The sequence below is a fragment of the Parambassis ranga genome, chromosome 5 (assembly GCF_900634625.1).
Source record: "Parambassis ranga chromosome 5, fParRan2.1, whole genome shotgun sequence".
NCBI lineage: Eukaryota > Metazoa > Chordata > Actinopteri > Ambassidae > Parambassis > Parambassis ranga.
In genome coordinates this window covers 30,211,206-30,234,394 of record NC_041026.1, presented here as the reverse complement: position 1 = coordinate 30,234,394, position 23,189 = coordinate 30,211,206, and the positions used below count along the sequence as shown (strand labels likewise).

Genomic DNA, 23,189 nt, shown 5'->3' with positions numbered 1-23,189 from the left:
GAAAATTTGGCAAGAATCATCAATGGGACTATAAACATTATGATGAGAACTTGAACTTGAAAGAAATGACGCCATAAGGTGTGTTGGAATCGGCTTGATCTGGGCCAGCTAGATGAAGAGGTGAGGGCCTAGCAGATGGACCTAGATCTGGTGCACAAGGCCAAAGGGTTTTAAGACAATGCTGCATGTATTGATGCTGACTGGTGGAGTCAAATCTTTTAAAAAACGACACAAGGAGGCTTAATAAAATTTCCTGTCTTGGGCAAACTGGTGAGGGCACCGCTCTCTAGAAGGTTCATTCATCATAATGGATGATATCATTGAGAAGGATCGGGTCAGGTTAAGCACTGACATATGAACACATACGATGAGAATAAATGCTGTTTTGAGGAGTTCTTGTCTCTCATCATTTGACCGGTACAAATGCCATCTTGAGAAGAAGAAAATTAATGAGGAGAAGGATCAGAAAGTCAAGGAAGCTTTAAAGGTCCTCTCAGCAGTGAGGGTGAAGGGTGAACACAGGAGAGAGAGAACAAAGAGGTGAAGAGGATGTAGAGAAAATTAAAGAAAAAGGGGAGTGATGAGCACCTGCAAGCACCGATCCTTTAAACTAGCCAGTCAGCAATCACACTCTATAGCCTGCATGGCCAAAGACAGGTATCTAGCACCCCCTGCAGTCAGAGAGGGAGAACAGCACAGAAAAAAACCAAAATGTCACAAACAAAATGACTCATAACACAGTCAAATCTTTTCCTGCAGAAGCTTTCATCAGTCAGTGTCTGCAGTGACATGCTGCAGATTATGATGCAGGTACAAACAGGTGGTACATCTGATGTAATAATATAACAATAATGTAAATGTGTAAACTTTGGAGAAAGAGAAGGACTACCAAGGGACTAGAAGTGGTCACCACAGTTTTATTTTTAGGCAGTGCTGGTGTTGAACCAAAAGCTGAATACCACAGTGCCTTAAAGCTTCTGTTGAAATGAAATATTAGGGTTCATATATTATAAGAGTATTCCTTCGATCAGACCAGTGTTTTGTGTTTTTTACCTTTACATGTTTCGACTACTTCCTGCAGTCTTCTTCAGAAGTCACGTGATGTTACCGGTGACGTGTCTGCCAGCTGATTTTATGCAGGTTGTGGTGCCATTCTCCCACTACTCCAGGTAGTTAGGGGAACAGCGCCACCTGTAGTCCGGCTTCTTCAGCACTGTGTCCCAGGTGTGGGACAGCAGCCTGGTGGTGAGCTTCATTTCCAGTCCATCTGATCAAGCCTATAACTGTCATAGTAGAAAATATTCAGCATGCAGCACACATAATATCATGATCCTATGTTCTGTTTGTAATTTAGCCCTTTGTTCCTTGTGTGTTTTTTTTAGTGTATTTAGGGTTTCATGGTGTGTTTTGATTGTTCCCTTGAGTTCCTGGTTGTTTTGTTATTTTGTATTTTGTGTTTCCTGTTTAATTTTGATAGGCCCCACATTGACTTTCTATGGAGACAGTTTTCCGTGGTGCCTGCATATAATTTCACTACTTTTTGTGTCGGTGCCACGTAATTCAGTGTTAACAATCCGTGTGTATGTCACGTATTTCTGTGAGATCAGGTTGACAGGGGATTCAATTTTCGTAGGGACACCATGGATTTTTAATACGTGTGGACACCACGGACATGAGCGCCAATAGAAATGAATGAGGGACGTATTATTATTACACGAACTATCTGCTGCTTGAAGGCCGCTTCCTCAGCCGGACTATATGGAAAACTTTATTCTTTTCGATCCCATATGCAGTTAGCTAAAGAGTTCACGTTCTCTGTTTTTAAATGAAAGAAAATGACAATCTAAATGGAAAGACTACACAGAGAATCAAACATGCCGATTTGATTACAGTCATGTCGCTCTGACAATTCACGCATTTCTCTAAGCGATTTGGCCCTTAATAAACGTTTTTAGGAAACGATCACTATTATATTATTATTTAACACAAACGAACCGGCCCAACACGACCATCATATAGACATACACGTTTATTTGATCGATAAAAGTTTTTTTAATGCAACAGTGCTTGATATAATTGTGTGCGACAGCGTTTCCTCATGAAATGACAGGAAATGGGGCATGTAGAAGTAACGTGGAGACATTTGTTGAAGTGAGCATGTGGTTATTTCATTTTTGAGAACGACTGGATTGAAAGACGGTGAAAGCTAACGTCGGTTAGCAGTTGCTCTGGACGGAAGCGCCGTCACGTTGCCATGGGCCCGCTCGTGGTTACGTAAATTGCCTGCGACAACAAGCATTTTACTAAGCGATTTCACGTAAATAAACGTTTATTTTTTACTTGGTTTCCTCGTTTAATGTATACTTCATCTCCAAAATCTTCTACATATTTATCCGTGTCAATCTTTTGCCTGGTGCACGTTTAACAAGTAGTTGTGTATTAATATTTAAATTGCACTTCATATTGGTAGTAATCACGACGGTAAACATATTATTATTATGATGTATAGTATTTAGATAATATTATAATACAATAGTATTTATATCTGCAAAGTTTGGAAGAAGACTACTACATATGGTTTACACGGCAACGGACGTCACATGTCGCCTCATCAAGCTGTCATTCATTTGGTGGCTACTTGCCAAGTATTTGCTAGGCTATATGCTACATGCTAACGTTAACTGTCACATCAAGACAGCAGATTGACGTCATCATCAGCTAAATGATGGCTGTTTGCATGGTGGTATCTCCACCACCAAAATCTGTTCAACTTGTAGTTATTGTCAGTGAGTTGTCAATAAAATGCAAAGCAAATAGCTGCACATTTCGGCTTTTAACACACAAACTTTGAAGACAAAGTGTTCACTGCCCATGTTCACAGGTGTTACAATGACTTTAATGTGTATGGCTAATCACTTACACCCCACCATGTTTGTTATAATCTTTTCACAGTGGAAAGACAAGGCCTCCGTCTCTGCAGCCAGCCTGATTTCAGTCCAAGGCATCTACTCTGCAACTTAGATCTACAGCCACGTCAAAATACTTCAGATGATCTAATAAAATACAACAGTTACACAAAGAAATCCTACCAGTGTTATGTGATTATAGTTTTTTCATCTAAGCATGTTAAAAGCCAGGTTAGGCCTCAAGCTACTGTGTGTGCTAGCAACGTTCAGACTAATCAGTTCCTTTTGAGGAACTACTGGCTGCATGGGCCTTTTTAGGAGTGCTGACACTGATTGTGGTCTGGCCACAAGCTGGTCTGGTCTGGCTGTTCAACAACTGTCACGTGTGAACTGTGTAGCTGTTGGCACACCTGCCTTTCCTGAGGCCATCACGAGATAGATAGGTGGTTAGGTCCAGGTCAGTGCCATCTAGTTGGTGCTCATATATGTAATAGAACCCTGTTTAGTATACATTGGTAGCAGGTTCCTGGATCTTCTATTGACAACATATAACAGCAAGTAGCACCCTAAATCTCAGAGACCAGATTCTATGCATTTTCATGGGTTTTGTCAGTTTCAGGTCAAATCAGGGGATTCACTCAAAAAAATAATTTGTTGGGGCAACATAAAAAAATGATGGAAAATATTTCCACCCAATTATAACACACTAATTTGGGAAGAAATTGTTTTGTTGAGTGACATAAATGTAAATATGCTGGGTCAACATAATGTGTTTGTGTTACTGTGACTTAATTAGAAGGGGCAAATCAACATGCCAAATCTGTTTTCATGCAGCTTAACCAACACCTGTATGTTATCACCTCAAGACCAAACCTGGTACCATAGGAGGCATGACTGTAAGACTTAGAGGTCCACAGTCAGCTTAACCATATAGCCAACCAGGTGGGAAGGGAGATTAACTCAACCATCCAGCCATCATCAGACTTGATAGTAACACATACACATACGCATACACACCCTAACAGCCCTCCTCACTGATGGTGCAAATCAATACCACAAGGTGTCACTGGTAGGGGTTGGTCCTTGAGGCTTTGTGACTCAAACCAGGAGAAGGCTTAAAGCTTCAGAAGGCTTCATCCACCCATCTCCAATAATAAAAATCCAATATGTATCAATTTTGCCGCAACTGGAAAAGAACCTTTCCAGCAGAACCAGTACGTCATATAACTAAGTGCTGCCACCTAGAGTTAGGCATATAGGTTTTAGATTGGTGACTATGCGATTTACTCAACATTGTTATGTTGAATGTACTTAATTGGTTTGTGTTGGTTTAACAAGTATACATTTTAAGTTACACTGACTAAATTGGGATACTTTTTAAAGCCAAACACAAAAATGTTAAGTAAATTACACATAATTACATTTACTTGATCCAACAACTCACTGAGTTTAGTTTTTTGAGTATGTTGCTATTGTTTTCTTTAAGGTTGTATTATCATTTAGTTTAACCTTTTTGTTTTACTGTTTTGTTATAAAAAAAAACTATGTAGTCAATGCAACTCTATGTAACTTGGGTTGATCAGTCACCCAGGGTGTAAATCTGTATGACCATGCAACTGCACATCAGCCATGGATCCCTATCTAAGACCTAGTATCCGTCATATCATGCTTACACTTTCATGCTATACAATCCCAAACAGGCACATTCTAACAGTATGAGATCCTCTTTTGTCTGCTTCACACACAGCTGCATATGCAGTAAATAGTGTAACTGTGGTCCATGAAGTAAACATGCTGTCCATCAAGCTGCAGATCCTCACAAATTACCATCTTGTACCACTTTTTTAAATTTTTATATCTTCAGTTTGTGATTGAGTTTTATATTTATCTTTTGTTTCACACAGTAGTATACCTTCCCTTTCTCTAATCTGTAACTTCTCTCTTTGTCTCTGCCTCTCTCCCCTCAGCTTTTCCTGTGTCTCCTCTCTTACCAGAGCTGAGTTTAAGCTAATACAGCCTTTTTATTGTGTCTATTGGAAGAGGACAACAGTTTACCTGATACATCATAGGTAAATATTATCCTGAGAGACAATTCTCTAAAATAACTCTTAAATAAATGCAAGCAAAGTATTCCTACTTTAGTTTTGTTTAAACTATCACTCTTGATCCCCAACCAGTCTCTGAACAACATGAAGTCCAGCAGGATTTATGGTATATACTTAATATATGATATAATATGTAATAATGTTACATTCAGTTGTGCACCACCCTTTCTTGGCAACAGGTGGTAGTTGCATGTTGTCTTACGCAATCAACTCATGCTTAAATCCAAATGTTTGGCCATTTAAATTGTGAGTGTAGCAACAAACTGAACATTACGTTGTAGTGTGACTGGCAATTTTGCTGTTTTTTAGAAAGTATAGTCAATTTACATGTCTCAGATTTTGTCATTTTGCCTTAGAGAGTACAATTGCCCCGGCTGACAACTGTCAGCTTTTTGTTCTAGCCCTGCTGCACTGATTAATATATAAAGTGATTGAACTTTAATTTGGTGGTTCCTTTAAAGTTTGTACTTGCACACTAATATTGCACTATTATTCGTATTTTTATACTATTTTTCTCAGGGTTTTACTGCAGAGTGTTTGCAAACACCTTTGTTAAATATTAAGAAAGATACATGTGAAGTGATGGAAAAAGGCTAAACTTTACCACAAAATATAGCTCCATGTAAACTAGAAAATAAATATATTTTGTGCAAATACAGTAGATCTGTAGAAATATGATGTTTTTTTATTATTTTCTTCTTATTATTACAATATTTTACACATTTTATCAGAATACATAAGCATGGTTGGGGCTGTCAAGTTCATTGTAATTCCCGGTCTTGGCCACAAGGTGAAGTCTTGCCTCAATTGGCTGTGAAATCCTCTGCACAGACACAGGACGGTGTGTGTTTAGTATTTGCATGCAGAGGGTTGACAAATGCAACTGAGTCTATCTTGGTGGAATAACAAATGTGCACTGTTTGTTTGGAAATTTTGGAATTAATGAGGTTGTATATTGATATATTCATTTAAAAAAAATAACAATTGATTGAGCTGTGAAGCCTCAAGGTCAGTAGAAAGATCTTTTTAGGTCAGTTCTTATAGCACTTTGTAGTATATGTAAAATAATAATGATGATGAAAACAAATAAAACTTTTATTGTTATTATTGATAAACAAGTATTTGACCAGGAAGATTAAGATTGACATTAAGAATATCTTTTTTAAGGCAGACCTTGTCACGACAGCAGTATGTCATTAAAAAAAGAACCAGCACTTAATTAAAACTCAACAGATAAATGAACTCTGTGAGCTACACTAAGTTGTTTATTGAAGCCTCCACTTTGTCAGCTGCTCTTTAATTTAAAATTTAAAGTGATCCTATATGTAGCATGAATACTCTTTTTTCCCTGGAACTACAGGGGACCACAACAACAGCACACTCTGCATTTTATCCTGCTGATTTAATTGAAGCTGTGTATGTATGAACTGAGCGGGGAGACCAGCCACAGTGGCTGTGAAGTAATGAGAGCAACACCCCATCAATTTGTCATCAGATGCCCAAAAAAAATATGGCACCTGCTTCTAGACTGTCAGGGTTGGATGAGCCCTCACCCCACACCCTCTATGTTCCCCTCCCTCACTTTAAACCCTAATTGTTGGTGATCAGATCTGCACTAGGCTGACTCGGAGTGGCGGCTTGACAAACGCAATCATCCGGATAGCCAGCGGTTGAGGGAGGTGGTGGTTTGGCAGCTGCCCCGGCTCCTCAGCTGGGGCCCAGGCATTACGAGCCCTCGGGGGGGTCAACTAGCCATCGGCCACCACAGACTGGGTGAACCAGTCTGGACTGATGTGGGCTGGGTGATGGGGTTCTAGTTTAGTTAAGGAGCAGGGTAGGGGCAAATGCTCTGAGGTCAAGGGCAGGATTAAACTGGAGCAGGAATGGGGGAGGTATTGGGTTGTATGTCCAATCCTTGGTGACAGGATCGGGGGAGTAAGAGGGTGGATGAAGATTTGATGAGTACGATCTGGAGCCCTTCCAAATGACTAGCCCTACATTATGCATTCTAATGGCCAAAGCCCCGAGGCACTGCTGGGACCGTCGTCCAGACCTGGATTCACCCTACCAGGCTCTGACGGCAGTCCTCCTCTGTCCCTGGTGGCAGTGTAAATGATTGTGCAACTCTGTTTGGCTATTGAGAGCCCACTGAGAGCCCTGACAGATAATTGGCTGAGTCCAGTGCCCTGCAAATGGTCAAGTGTTGACTGCGGTTGATTGGATAATGGGTAATTGCATGCTGCATTACATTCAATGATATGCTGCGGGTGTAGCAGGGGCAAGTGAAGGGGAGGAGAAGAATGGAGGAGGGAAAATATTTTGGCGAGCTGCATTTTGCAGCCTGTTATTTCACACTTTGAGTCTATTTAATTTGTTGGGATCTGGAGCATGGAGAGTTCACAGATTTGTATCAACTGCTGATGTGATTTAAATTGCAAATGTCATAATTTTATTGTTCCATTTTGAAATTTCACAGATCAGAGAGGCTGCTGCATGTCATGCCTGTTCTGACCCTGTGTGAGCTTACAAGTCCCGAGCCTCTCCTTTGATCATGGCATGTCACCTCTACTTAAGAACCCAGGCTGCCAGCTCTTTGTCTTTTCCCTCACAGAGGCCATGACTGTTGTCCTGATGTCTCACATTAAAATAGAAGGCTTTGCGGTATACACTAAGAGGAAACAGCACTGGCCTTAAGGTAGCCTGGCACGGTTCCCTGTGGACTGTGGGGGCTCAAGTGTAGCATTTCTCTGTAACAGCCACTCAGTTGATCACATATGTACCGTACCTCTCAGCGCGCCTAGCTACTTTTTCTTTTGTCAAATTTGGTGCACTTAAACAGAAGCAGCTTTCTGGAGCTAATGTGAAAATTCTTCCCTGGCCGGACTTGAATATACTTGAGCTGCATTATCGCTCTTTAAGAAGCCCAGTGGGGGGAATGGGTTTGCTGAATTTCACTTGAGTCACGGTATCGATTGTGCTTCCACGGATGGTAGAGTCAGAATGTGCGGTGCTATTCATATTGACTGATGGATTAAGTGGGCTGCTGAAAGGACACGTATGAATTTTTTGTGTTTGTGTACTTGCGCCTTTTGTTGATATTGATTTTGCCTTGGCACAGATCCACCCATGGCACCAGCATGTTGTGTTTGATTTTTAATGAAGCCCTTTATCACACTCTAATCAGTTTACAATCACACATGCTAGTCAAAGCAAACACTTAAATTGGTATCTTTAGAAAAAAAACATCGGTAATCACTGTCTGTCTGGGCTCTTCTGCAATGCAATGGATACAGATACAGTTTGGGCTCACATCTGTTCAAGCAAATACATGCAGTTAGGTTCAGTTATTAAAACTACCTGGTTATGTTTAATCATTAAAGCTACTTAGGATTAGACATTGAAACTATCTGGATAGATTTAGTAATTAAACTATTTTATACAAATGTGTCAGTTGGATTCCCAGGGGGAAGTACTAACAGTCACAGAATAAACACTCAACCAGTAATGATGAAGCATGTGATGTAGGCAGAGTGACCACCAGACTAGTACCAATGTCTGTGACTGACTCAGTTTTGCTAGAAAAAGTTGAAAATCTAAGATAAAATATCTAAGGTAAGATGGGGTTTGTTACTGGAATGTCTAACAAATTATTTTTAGTAGCCATGGTGAAGCTCACCTTAAACCCCACTATGTACAGCCATAGGTTGGTTTCAGATGTGTACCCAATGGTCATGCACAGGCCTGGAATCATACATATATTACCATATTGAAGAACACAACTGTGCAAGAAGAGTAACATTGAGTTTGAAGACGAAAAATGTTGCAGGCTTCAGTAATCTCGCAAAAAAAAGCAAAGCCAGGCTCTTGTTAACCTTACTTAACTAAACCTAACAACAATGATCCTGGACAAACAGTTCCACAAAGGTGCCTAATCCCTGGGTTTTATGAGATAACTATGAGGCTTTACTCACTGAAAAGACAGGCTTTGTGTGGAAAAACTGAAAATTAGTTGTGAAGATGATAACTCTAAAAAGTCTCAGTCCATTATGAAGTAGTATACTTGCTCATAAATCTTCACATTGAGTTCTGATCAGGTAGTAGTCGAGCTGTTGTGTGGCACATACAGAGTTTCATTCAGTCTAAGGGGTTCCTTTAATAGCCTGCACTAGCAGAGTGGTTCATCATTAACACGTTGGCCTGAAGTAAAGAAGGAGAGGACATTTCCCAGCAGGGCCAGGTGGGGTCAAACGGATTAGCTCTAGCACCGGACATCCCCAAATCAACTGATCCTCCCCAACAATGACGCACTGCTTAACACCACTACAAAAAGAGCTGAGTGCAGCTAGAGCGTGATGGTGAAAACAGCTCATTGGTTTACAGCAACAATAGATCAAATTAATTCACTTGTAGTTAGCCAGACAAAGATTTACATATTTGAATAGATGTTTAGTCCATGCTGTCAATGTCTCATCTCTCTTGTGTGAACATCATTAACATCTTAAGCTGAGTGCAGAACAGTATTGTGTTGAGTCTCTTTGCTTCAGTTCAGTCCCAGTCATGTAAAGGCATGGCCTGGCCAGCCACCCTCATTCTTTTTCTGTTCTATACAGAGAATTAGTCTGGTCTCTGTGTGTTCATGTTGGATTTCCAGGGGGCGGTACCAACAGACAAAAAACACACTAATATTGACAAAAACATCCAAAAGTGGCATGCAGTGGAGTAAATAGACCCGCGAATGTCTGTCCATTTTAGTATTATTTAAACAACAACAAAACTTGAAAATACAAGGTTTTACTAGCAATTCTACGAATACTGTTGAATGAGGCAAGTGGCAGATCATTGCATCAAGCCTGCCTTATTTTAGATAAACAGTGATAATTGGTGCGATAGAGTTTGTACCAAGTGGAACTGGCTGCAGTGACGCGGGAAATGCTGTGGTACCTGCAGCACTCCCTGGTGGCGAAGTTTTAAAACAGCATGACAATAAATAATATACACTCAACAAAAATATAAACGCAACACTTTTGTTTTTGCTCCCATGTTTCATGAGATGGACTTGAAGATCTAAACTTCATTCCAGATACACAATATTACCATTCCTCTCAAACATTGTTCACAAATCTGTCTAAATGTGTGATAGTGAGCACTTCTGCTTTGCTGAGATAATCCATCCCACCTCACAGGTGTGCCACATCAAGATGCTGATCTGACATCATGATTAGTGCACAGGTGTACCTCAAACTGCCCACAATAAAAGGCCACCCTGAAATGTGCAGTTTTGTCTCACAGCAAAATGCCACAGATGCCACAAGCATTGAGGGAGCGTGCAATTGGCATGCTGACAGCAGGAATGTCAACCAGATCTGTTGCTCGTGCATTGAATGTTCATTTCTCCACCATAAGCCATCTCCAAAGGCGTTTCAGAGAACATGGCAGTACATCCAACCGGCCTCACAACCGCAGACCACGAGTAACCACACCAGCCCAGGACCTCCACATCCAGCAGGTTCACCTCCGAGATCGTCTGAGACCAGCCACTCAGACAGCTGCTGAAACAATTGGTTTGCATAACCAAACAATTTCTGCACAAACTGTCAGAAACCGTCTCAGGGAAGCTCAACTGCATGCTCGTCTTCCTCATCGGGGTCTTAACCTGACTCCAGATCGTCGCCGTAACAGACTTGAGTGGGCAAATGCTCACATTCGATGGCGTCTAGCACGTTGGAGAGGTGTTCTCTTCACGGATGAATCTCGGTTTACATTGTTCAGGGCAGATGGCAGACAGCGTGTGTGGCGTCGTGTGGGTGAGCGCTTTGCTGATGTCAATGTTGTGGATCGAGTGGCCCATGGTGGTGGTGGGGTCATGGTATGGGCAGGCATCTGTTATGGACGAAGAACACAGGTGCATTTTATTGATGGCATTTTGAATGCACAGAGATACCGTGATGAGATCCTGAGGCCCATTGTTGTGCCATACATCCATGAACATCACCTCATGTTTCAGCAAGATAATGCACGGCCCCATGTTGCAAGGATCTTGGAAGCTGAAAATGTCCCAGTTCTTGCATGGCCAGCATACTCACCGGACATGTCACCCATTGAACATGTTTGGGATGTGCTTGACCGGCGTATACGACAGCGTGCACCAGTTCCCACTAATATCCAGCAACTTCGCACAGCCATTGAAGAGGAGTGGACCAACATTCCACAGGCCACAATAGACAATCTGATAAACTCTATGCGAAGAAGATGTGTTGCACTGCATGAGGCAAATGGTGGTCACACCAGATACTGACTGGTTCTGAGTCCCCAGACCGCCAATAAAGCAGAAACAAACTGCACATTTCAGGGTGGCCTTTTATTGTGGGCAGTTTGAGGTACACCTGTGCACTAATCATGATGTCAGATCAGCATCTTGATGTGGCACACCTGTGAGGTGGGATGGATTATCTCAGCAAAGCAGAAGTGCTCACTATCACACATTTAGACAGATTTGTGAACAATGTTTGAGAGGAATGGTAATATTGTGTATCTGGAATGAAGTTTAGATCTTCAAGTCCATCTCATGAAACATGGGAGCAAAAACAAAAGTGTTGCGTTTATATTTTTGTTGAGTGTATTTGGTTGTTGTTTCTGTTCCACTACATTTTGTTTTATTAAATCATTTCATTATTTTAACTTCAATGTGTTTTGGCCAATCAGATTTGTCTTCTCGACAGGATTGCGATTCAGCCTAGCATGCGCATACACTCAGCTACGACAAACAAACACCCAAGGACTAGTGAGATTCCAACTCCAACTGACTCCTCATCCAGCATTTCATTAATTCATTCGAGCGATTTATAATTATGTTTTTAAAGGAGACATAGGAGATAGAGTGGTCTGCAGAATACAGAACGTGTGTAACATGTCTTTAGAATTATATAAACTCTACCCCCACCACCACCCCTGCTAAAAATATTTATTTATAACAAATTTCCTTGTTGATTATGCTTTTCTGCTGCACTCAATATATATTATTAAAGTTATTAAAAGTTATTAAAGTCTCTTGTTGATGGTTTAGCTTCCTGTTGCAGTAAGTAATGGCGACCGAAAGAGAGCTAACCTTGTTGTTTTATTGGAACATTGTCCATAATCTTGGCTGTAGTCAACAAGAAGTTTTTAAAAATGTCGGTGTGGAGTGCCTTCTCTGGAATACCAGAAATACGTTGCTACCGCTACCTAGCCAACCAATCACACTGCTTGCGGTCTGCATTGCCTTGACGCATGGTTACAATTTTTTGGAGGTGTACGGCAAGCCAACTCATAGGGCTCAGCATGGCTGCAGAGGGCCACACTGGGGTACGCCGTCAATTTGGCACAGAAGTAAAAAATCAGCCTTTAGGATTAGGTCCTAAAATAGATCAAAAACAATGAAAATGAAGGTATGAACCAGGTGTGTTCAGGCTGAGGGATGTATGGATTAAGGGCCAGAGTGGAGTCTGACAACATATCATCGATGAGAGCTCCCTCACTGCTCAGTTCCCAGCATCCCTCCCTTCCCCTCCCAGCCACAAAGCACCTTACCCAGGCTCGCCGTACCCTTGTTGTGCCAAGGCAGGCAGTGGGCATTCTCATCCTGGGGACAAGCTGCTTGCTGCTGTTTTTAAGACATTCTAATGAGGTTTGGTTGGAGAAAAGCTCAGGTTTGACTTTGTAAAAGAATCTAGATGAGCTAGATGTTGCTGAATGCAGCTGCTGTTTCATTTCAATCTGTGCGCTTGGCTGCTTCTTGAGTGGCTCATTTCCATGTATCACAACCCAGCATTCCTTCGGCGCTCAGCCCGGCACATTCAGGCCTTTCTGGTGATGTTTTTACACCAAATCAAGGTCAATGGGGGCAAGGGCAACATTTTCCTCAGCAAACATAATGCCAGGCCCGCTTGCTGTGAGAAATGTACCACCAATGTGTTTTTAAACATAACATCTCTACAGCTCGGCATTCCATTGTGGGTCATTCCATCCTCTGTCCTCTCAACTGCTTTTAAAGTATAAAGCCAAAGAGTGAGGAGAAGCCACCGCTCATTAACCCCTCACTACTTCACAATAAATGCGGGAGGCCCATTGTGCCAAAGGGCCACCACTTCGCTAAGTGAGGGGGGGGTCTTATTTTCCTCAGCAGAATTCAGTATTCATTTTAATCTGCTGCTTAGAGCAGCCACAAGCAAATAAACTATTATATAAAGGAGACTGAAGTTTAACTTCATTTAAACCTGACTGTTGTAGGTATAAGTTAAATTAACAAATCTTCACAGTGTAATGTTATTATTGATAATCTAACAGTGTAGAATGTATAATATTAACTTGTGTTTTCTCAGGATTCCGAGATTAATTCTAAAGTCTATATTTTGAGTTTGAAGTCTGGAGAAAAAAATGTATGTTGTTTCTTGATTTGAGGTTTAATATCCTCAAGAGTCACATATTCTTACAAGACAACTATTTGTCCTTATCAATGAAACTATTATTTTATATATATTATATATCCATAATTATTAAAATTTGAGCTGTTGACGCCTGTGCACATTACACAACCTGAGGGCCTGATTTCGCTATGTTAGTTCACCCCTAAAAACAAATATAGAGGCCGTATATTCTTTGAGGGACTCCCAGGGGCCAAGGGCCAGAAATAAATAGGCTACATATATAGAATGTTTTTGTTTTAGTTTATAATCTTTCAAAATGTCTCTGTCAAAAAATGCTTTTATATAAGAATATATAAGAATAAGCAGTTTAATACCATTGCAGGGCAAAAACGTAGAGTCCCTGGCCCCCGCCTTTCCATATAGCATCAAAGTAAATTTTCATATTTATTGAAGCAAACTAAACTGACGGAAAATATCTGAATAATTTAAATCATATTCATTTCAGAAATTATATAATAATAACTTCAGCTCTTTGCAACATCAAAGAAACTGTACATTTGCTTTTAGTCGTTATTATGTTATAATAATGTAACTAAACTGAACCCACTTCTTCCTTTCCGTTTCTCCGTTACACTGCAGCTCTCACTGCGTAATACAGGGATATTGTTACATACACTGCTTGTGTTGCTGTCCAAATGGCCCATGCACAGCCTATAGGTTATTTATCAGATGTTGTGGGAACTGTCTGCTGGCTGGAGTGACAAAAGCTGTCACCCCCTCCCTCCACCTTCTTCTAAAGCTACTGCAGGGACGCTTTAATTGGAATTTCATGTGGGCTAAACTGAGGGGAAACTGATGTAAGTTAACATTTGGTAGACTTAATTGGTCCTTTTCTCTCCTTCCTCCTCGATCGGGCACTTGCGGACCGCTGCTGAAGCTTCCCCGCTAATCTCCCATTTACAATCAATTGAACAGGCCAGACAAAAAGTCCGCCTCTCGCTTTTCTTCTCTTCCTGTCTCAAACGAGCTCCTTTGTGGCCCGTAAATTGCCTGAATCCCTCGGCGATCCCCCGGTGACGGAGGGAGCAAAAAAAGAAAGATGTCCTCATGTTGTTGACAGCTGATTAGAGCGCGCTCCTGCGTCGCCCCCTCCAACTCACCTCCCTCCCTCCATCCCTTACTCTAATCTCCTCCGCGTGGGCGCGCCTTAATTAAAGCTCCCGCTCATCAATTAACGTGTTTGTGGATGTTGAGGCGGTTGCTCAGATGTTGGAGAGTTGTAGTAGGAAAAAAAGTGCGGAGAAAAGGACAACCTGCCTGCCTTTAGGTTGTTTACTGCGTTGTTCATGTCTCGCACACAGGCTCTGGGCTCATGTGCGCACACAAGGCTGCTCCCTGTGTGTGTGTGTGTGTGTGTGTGTGTGTTTCTCACCACGCACATTGCTTCGGATAGAGCTGCATAAGTGCAATCCTGTGCGTAATGTAGTATTTCGTCGTAGGTGTAGACTAAGTGTTCCCTGATTGAGAGGACGCAGAAGATGTGTTGATTACAGTATGTGTGGGAATGTGTGAAGACACCAAGGTCATGTCTTTGCTATTGTTTCTGTAAATGTGGAGGTTTGGCGGCCTGGGGGACGCGTGCACGCTGTAAGAGATGGCACACTAATGAATTATTTATTTTAAAAAAAGTTCCAAAAATGTCATTTCTGATTTTCTACTTTTTCTTTAGTCAGTGTGTTCTCTTTGTTCACTGCAGTATAAAGTCCTCCACCTGAATGGAATCAGCACGTTCATGGCTACTTAAAGAGAACTCAAACAAGTCATTGTGGGGCATATGTGGTTATCATCATAAATATATATATAACATAATTCAAAAATGTACGTAAGGTGGAATAAATATTATTAAATAATATTTTTCATGTGTCCACATGTGTTGCCAATTTTAGAAAAATAAAATGCCAGCTCCACATTTGATAGATATTTTGTTATTTACATTTTTATAGAAAGCGGGTTTTAGCTACATTTTGCACGTACAGCCTACAGATCAGCCAAATACTTGATGATTTTTATGTCATGTGACTGGTGGTTTGGTGATGGCTGGTTTTGCTGAGGTGTGAGGAATTTTTTATTAGTTTACATAATATTTTAAGTGCAAAAACTACATTTAGTAGATTAAAAAAATAAGAGATGTAGAAATATGACAACTTATATTTGGTTGGTGCATTCAAGTACCATTAGAAAGTTGTGGTTTTGCAGCCTCTTGCTGATGAACGGTGTATTGTTAAAACATACTTGAGGATCGGATATAATAAATCAAACACAGAATAGCAACATTAAAATATGGAAGCATTTTATTTTTCTATATTGTATCTGTGTGGTTTAGTGAAGTTATCATGTGGCTAAGTTCTCCTCGCAAATGTGTGCGTCTATAGCGCAGACTGATAAAACAGGTGAACAGGGCATTCATCTGCCAATATTAGCGCTGCCAGGCTTCTACAGGCCTGGCTGGCCCGGCCGAGCACTAATTGGCTGTTAATAGAAAGAGCGCCATTTGGGAACACGGATCTGCCTCTCGACAGAATGTGTGCAGGGATAATATTGTTCCAGAAGCCGTGCGGAGAATAACTTGTGCTCTATTAGCGCGGAGGCCCAGATGAGGAGCTGCGGCCTGAGTGCTCGATTATCTTCTGTCCTGATGAGCGGCTCCGGATGAGACGTGTCCCTCCCTTCCCTCCTCACCCTCCTCCACACACAGCCGAGCCCCCGAGGCCGTTTAGCTGGTTAATGTAATTCGCTTTCAAGGGCCCATGTTATCTCTGATCATTTGCGCCATTACGCCCGAGTCAAGTGTAAATGCCGCATTATTAAGATCGTGTCTGTCAATAAATGTTCAGGGAAAGTGGCTACAGAGCATACAGTAGAGCTAAGGCTGAGTCTATATGTGGCTTTCCACCAAGAACACTCCAATATATGCTTCATTCTCTAAGTCAGATAAAAATAAGAATGTGATACATAAAAATAATAGGGCAAAATTAAAATAAAGAAATAAACACAATACATGTGTCTTGTGGGTTAAAGAGATGTGCCTGCTTTCTGTCTTTAATTTTTACTGTCACAAAGGCACACAAAGCACTCCAGAGTGGGTCTGTTAACATCAATTTTTATTATATTAATCTATTCACTGTCGGTTTATATTTTCTTCTTTATTTATATTTGTTTGTAATGTTTGTTATTTGTATGTGCATGTATACATTTTCTTTTCTTTTTTCTTTTTCTAAAGTTGTGAATTTGGTATTGTCATGTTTTGCTTGAGTCACTTAAAGAATATATTTATTCAGCAGAGATTCCATCAGATTATTCTGTTTTATTTTCAAATCCCTTCAAAAACTGGAAACAACATGGCTCAAACATTCATAAGTTATTTATTCACATTAACATTTTTTATGCGAAATACACATGGCATTGCGCTCACCTGGCCCTTCACATTTTTAAATAACATTTTGTTTTTTTGTTTTTTTTATTTCCTATTATTTACAGATGATCCTGAAGAAGTCCCTATAACACAGGCTGGGGGTCCAGTGTTAAGTGTGTGGTGTTGTATTACGGTATTTGATTCCCTGCATTGCCACTGCTGCCACACTCCTTAAACTCACAGGATTATCAGAGTTCTTTGTCGGTGACCCCTGGCGGGACTCTCAGCTCTGCAGCTCTCTGGAGGCCTCTGACGCCGCAGAGAAGCCGTTCTCGTGCAGTTTCCTGATGTGCTTCTTCAGGTCGAAGTTGCGGCAGAAGCCCTTGCCGCAGGTGGCGCAGGTGAAGGGCTTCTTGTCGTTGTGCGTGTGCATGTGGAACGTCAGGTTGTAGATCTGGTGGAAGGCCTTGTTGCAGATGGAGCACTTGTACTGTTTCTCCCCGCTATGCGTAAGCTTGTGGTTTTTGTAGTTTCCTGGAAAGAAAGGAAAAGATGAAAATATTAATGTATGTATTCATTTTTATTTTATGAAGAGAAATGCATTTTAAACAAATTATTTTTGCACCCTTTGCTCTAAAGGCACAGTGAACTGTCTAACAAGATGTGAATAACATCACATCAAACTGATGCAGCTTCCTGTGAATGAGCCGTAATACAACATCCTGTGTGAAGTCACATGAAAACAGCCTGAAACAGGGCGGCCATGTCCGAATATAGTCTTTCATGTATTTTCTCTGCTTAATACAGGGAATTAGATCATATGAAAAATGTGTCCAAGAATTTGGGTGGACACAGGGTTCATATTTTAAATGAACCCTGCATAAATTAATTCCGCATTTTTGTGGCGTTTTTAAGCCAAAAATATGCAAAAGAAAGTAAAAGCCGCTGTCTAACGGTTGCCATTATTACAATTAATGTTTTAAAAAATAAAAATAAAGTAAGGGGAAGAAAGAAGACACATAGCTAGGCCCTCTTTTTGCCTCCTTGCTTTCCCATCGTCAGGGTCAGCAGTTCACCGTGAAGTTGGAGTCTCCTCGGTCCCTCCGCTTTGCGCAGGCTTCATTAATCAGGTTTTTGTGTGTTGAAGTCAAGAAGTTGTCAAACTTTGTCAAAATCAAACACAGCGACAACTCAACAAAAAAAGCCCCGATTCCCAACTTTTGCCGGGGTCTAAACAACTGACCCACATCAAATGCTGCCATCTTGAAAGGAGTATTAGTCCGTGTAAAGTGACATGTCCTATTTCCACTGATCGCTTCATGCTCATCGGTGGGCCTGCAATTATTTTCCCACTCTCACAAATGCACTGCAGCATATGGTGCAGCGTTTAGCCTGGCTAATATTTACTGACAAAGACTCTGAGGATTCCTCCACACAAGCCTCTCCCTGCACTTTCACTCACTGTTGTCATTGTTGTGGAGGAAAATCTGTGTCCTCATGTCTAATTAAATGCAGCGAAATTACTGCACATAATAATACTGTATTTTTTTTCCTCCTGGTGAAACAAATGACTGCGAATAGACTCCAACACCGGTGCAAGAATATTAACAACAGTTCACTCATTTTATATATATATTATCTGATCAGCTTTTCTGTTAAATAAGATTTTCTCGGTTTTGAACTTATTTTACAGTAGCTTACGCAAAAAAATCAATTAAAATAAAACAAAAACAAACATTCGATCAGCTAAAGATTTTAAGACTAAAATAAAAAAAATGGAAAAAATAGTTTCCAAGATGAGACAAGTGTAGATTTGTTTACCTTTTTGGTGGAATCCTTTCCCGCAGAACTCGCAGACAAACGGTTTATAGCCCGCGTGGATCCGTACGTGAGTGTTGAGTGTGGAACTTCTGTTGAACGCTTTCCCACACTGGTTGCATTTATGAGGCTTTTCCTTCACATGAAAAAAAAATCGAAAAATTAACAACAAAAACAAATATTGAATAATTAAAAAAACAAAAACACTCTTGTCCGTGTCCGCGCCGCCTCTCACCTGTGTGTGGATGATCTTGTGTCTGCACAGCGTGCTGGCCTGCCGGAATCCCTTTCCGCACACTTTACACACGAAGGGACGGGCCCCGGTGTGTACCGGCATGTGTCTGGTCAGATTGTAGTGCGCGTTAAAAACCTGCAGACACAAAAACACACAGAATGAGAGATTATTTAAAACAAAAGACAACAAATATTTTAAAAGTGAAAATAAAATAGAAATAGGTGCGTAAAAATAATTTAGAAAATAAATTACATAGGAATTATTACATATTTATATTATTTTTTTTAGTTATGTTTGTTTACATTTGGTGTTTAATGTCCCCTTTTTAAAAGTATGTATTGTTTATGCTGTAAATAACACCCTGTGAACATGAAGCCTTACCTTTCCACACACTTCACATGTGAAGTTTTTGGGTTTTCCGTCTGCGCCGCCGCTGCCGCTGCTGCTGAGTTTGTTGTGCGTCTTGACGCCGTTCTTCTCCGCACTCAGGCCGTGGTTTTCCTTCACTATCTGATCCAGCTGCCCCGGCAGATGTTCTTTGTGCGGGTACTGAGGTGTCGGCAGTTTGTCTGCGCCCACCCCGGAAAGTTTGGCGTTCTCCAACAGCAAGAGTCTGTGGTGCGCCGACAGAGAGGCCTGGGCCTGTGTGCTGGAGAACCAGTGTCCGGCCAGCAGCTCCGATTGCTGGTACGCAGAGTCCAGGTAGTTGAGATAGTAGAGGGAGCCTCCGCTGGGCACGGCCACAGCCTGGTGGATGACCTGCGGTTTTACCAGCCTGCTCCCAGGCGTCAGCAGCGGCTGCTTCAAGCCTTGGTCCATTTTGCCGCACATGCCGCAGTTCCCTTTGCATGGAGCGGCTGTAGAACCGCAAAAAGTTCCCCTGAAACTGGCCCTCCACAGCTCCGAGTAGTTCATCAGCGCCTTGGCTTGAAGGTCGTAGCTGAAGGGCTGCAGCGGGATCATGCAGGGGATCGGGGAGCAGAGTCCCAGCAGCTTCTTCCCCTCTGACCGCTCATCCGTGCTCCCTTTCGGCTCCGAACCCTTGGACATGATCCGGTCTATGGAGAAGGCCAAGGTTTTGGGAGCCGCGGACGGCCCGGTCCTACCACAGGACATGACTGTCTCCAAAGAGGCAGAACTTGCCATTCTGTTGTTGTTGTTGTTTTAGTTACAGAAGAGCAGACCTTGGTGTGAGCAACTCCCGGTATAGCTGCCCCGCGTCTTTTCACTCTCCTGAGCTCTCAGCAGAAAAGACAGGAGGACACATCAGTATAATAAGCACCTTGCTGTCACAGTGTCACGCATTTGCATTCAAATGGCCATCCCCCCTGCAACAATAGCATCCAGGGGTGATGGATTAATGCTCATTAACTAGTGCACACAAAATTAACAGGACATTACAGAGCTCGTTAGAGAGAAGAAGAAGAGAAAAAAAATGTTGTAGTCGGAGCTCCAGCGCAGAAAGTTGAGGCTGTGTTGGAGTCTTTAATGGTCAGAGCAGACTGCTCTCTGTCACATGTTGGCAGCGCCCGCCCCTCCTCAGCGCGGATCACTGTCTCCTGACATCAGCAGGCACCAAAACTATTAACTGGGTGACAGGGAGACGCCCTCATCAACCTGCGCGCCCTCACAGCGCGCATCCACGCTCCCATATGCGACAGAAATATGAAACCCTGTCCCTCAGGAGAATGGCTTCCATCATAATTGTTGTTTTCATCATTATACACGCATTGACTAAGTCTCCTGCTTTCCTTTGGTTAACAACATTGTATTATTTTTTTTTCCTTCTCCAGTTTGGGATTTTTCAGTGGAAAGCTGCTAATCCCCCGAGATGGGATCCCTTCTTTTCCACGCCGGCTTATATACTTACTATTTGTATAAATTCGAGGACGTCCAATTTCCACCTGTTTAAGTGCACAGACTGCCTTTGGATCCTATTAAACGTTGTTCCTCCTTCCCTCTATTCAAAAGAAGCAATTTTCCAGAGCAATTCAAGGCTCAGCTCAGCGCAGGGAGGGAAAAAAACACAGCTCTTTCACTTTTAGCCACTAAAGCACTGCGTGAACCTGGTTTTGTGTTTTTTTTTCTTCCTGAAATAGAAGGGACGGATTAAAGAGGGAGAGAGGAAAAAGAAAAGACTTAGCTTGGTCAGAGGTATACAAGGACAAATGAAAAGAGAGGCTTTTTTTCCTCTAAAGAGGCATACAAGAAGTTTGCTGGAATCCACCGTGTTGTGTGGGAGTTACAATGAACAGCAGCCTCTCTTTTATTCGCCAAAAGGGCCGTGTTGAATTTATGTGTTTGCAGGCCATTTTTACCTGAGGGACTCCCAACAAGTTAGAGGGAGTTCATGCAACAAGAGGGGTGGAAGGCAAAAGAAGGGGTTATAAGGCAGCACCATACGGGCAAATGTGTTTTTAAATTGAAGTAATTTAAATAAAGATTTATTATGAAATAGAAAAAGCTGACATTTTTTGATAGAAAAAGCACAATAAAAGACCTAGAAAGGTAAGATTATAAAAGCTTTTGTTTCATCACAGATCTGGAATGTGTCAGCTTTTGAGGTTGCTGGAAAACCATTTCAGCTGGTATTTATTTATTTACTTAATTTTTTTGTGATTTATCAGGAAGAAGCACTTATCTTTAGTGCTGCAAAGATCAAAAATGGGTTTTATTGTTTTTTAAAGATTCCTTCTTAAAAAGAACACCTGCCAATAATTTTCACATTTTAATGGCTTTAGCTGAACATGGAGAGCACACAACAAATCATTAATCTCATAAAGAAGTCCTGTGCCAGGTTTTAGCATAAATATTCCCTGCAGGTAATCATACATGCAATGGAGGCAAAAACAGAACCACATGGCTTGATGCTTATTTACATTACATGTACAAGTTTGCCTCAGTGCTGCACAAGTCCAGAAGAAAACTAACACTTTAAGATGGTATGGTTTCTTGTTGGAGGGTTGTTCCATTGTTTTGTGGTGTCTTTCATTTTGGGAGACTCTATAAGTGGTTTATGCAGTGGCTCAGTGAGTTCAATGTGAGCAACTTCTTCCAGGGAGGAGGTACAGCAATGTGAATAATACACTTGTGTACAAATTTCACAACATATTGAACCCATCAATAATATGCATTAAATTTAAAGCAGTTTTGCAAATATTTTGAGCTTTTTTATACAATGACTCATGTACACTCAAGGCACCTTTATTAGCCTGAAACTAGGTCATGTACAATAAAAAAAATATAAATATTATCTGTATAAATGAATATATTGGCATAGTTACAAACTGAACATCTGGATTGCAGATCATGCAGTTTCCTAAGTTTAAGCGTTTTTATGTGTTTTTAAAAATGCTGTATAAAGACCAAATATGTCCTTTGCTTCCAAAACTAAGTGTGTAATCCTGTTACACTACAGTGTAAGGAAGTCTATCACTGCCAAGGTAATGGAAAATAAAACTTTTGCTTAATCAGTGCCAAGAGTTTAGAGAAATCTAAATTTCCACAAAATGATTAATTTTGTTCCCTGAAATCTTTACTCAAACTGAAACCATACCAATAGTTTCACAAATTCCCAAACTTTAGTGGTTTAGTGGTGGAGTAGGGTATTTTCAAACTAAAATCAGTCGAGAATTACACAAAGGTTTCTGGCTTGGTTTGTGACCTTCAGTGACATGGAGTCAAGGTAAGCAGTGATCTTAGCTCTTTCTGTTTTGTCAGCATTGAGCTGGAGAAAGTTCTGGCTCATCCACTCATTGATTTGTTGAATACACTTACTTAGTGAGTGTAAGGGACTGTAGTCATTTGATGACACTGAAATATAAAGTTGTGTGTCTTCTGCATATGTGTGATAAGAGATGTTGTGATGTTCTATGATCTGACCTAGGGGCAGCATGTAGATGTTGAACAGAATTGGTCCCAGAATGGACTCTTGAGGAACCCCGCATGTGATCTTAGTTCGGTCAGACTCATAGTTACCAATTGACACAAAGTAGTCCCTATCATGTAAGTAAGATTTGAACCAGTTTAACACAGTTCCAGTAAATCCCACCCACTTTTCAAGCCTGTCGAGCAGTATGTTGAATAATGCATCATTATTCAGATGTATGTCATTGAAGACCTTAATAAGTGCAGTCTCAGTGCTATGGTGCGCTCGAAATCCAGACTGAAATTCATTAAAAAGATCATTAAAAAGCAATCTTTCAAGCTTTTGCTGAAGTAAACAGTGCTGAAGTGGTGTGTATAGAGTTTGTGTAAATCAACCCCAACCCAAAACACAGCTGGACAGATGTCAGGAATGGATTAAGCAGT

At 41.2% G+C, this 23,189-nt stretch overlaps 1 protein-coding gene across 1 annotated transcript; it reads right to left on the bottom strand.

The window, feature by feature from the left end:
• Positions 1-17,108: 17,108 nt before the first annotated feature.
• fezf2 (FEZ family zinc finger 2) lies at positions 17,109-20,024 on the bottom strand. The gene is made up of 4 exons (XM_028406736.1): positions 19,260-20,024; positions 18,879-19,013; positions 18,647-18,779; positions 17,109-17,359 (listed from the first exon to the last, which is right to left on the bottom strand). Exons 1-4 carry the CDS (start codon positions 20,022-20,024, stop codon positions 17,109-17,111), a joined length of 1,284 nt encoding a protein of 427 aa, XP_028262537.1.
• Between the last annotated feature and the right edge of the window lie 3,165 nt (positions 20,025-23,189).

Excerpts from the sequence above, each read along its gene's own strand:
- fezf2 (XM_028406736.1), bottom strand. The coding sequence starts at position 20,024 with ATGGCAAGTTCTGCCTCTTTGGAGACAGTCATGTCCTGTGGTAGGACC. Across the intron at positions 19,014-19,259 it reads CATGTGAAGTGTGTGGAAAG|GTTTTTAACGCGCACTACAA; the intron begins GTAAGGCTTCAT and ends TTGTGTCTGCAG. Across the intron at positions 18,780-18,878 it reads ACAAGATCATCCACACACAG|GAAAAGCCTCATAAATGCAA; the intron begins GTGAGAGGCGGC and ends TTTCATGTGAAG.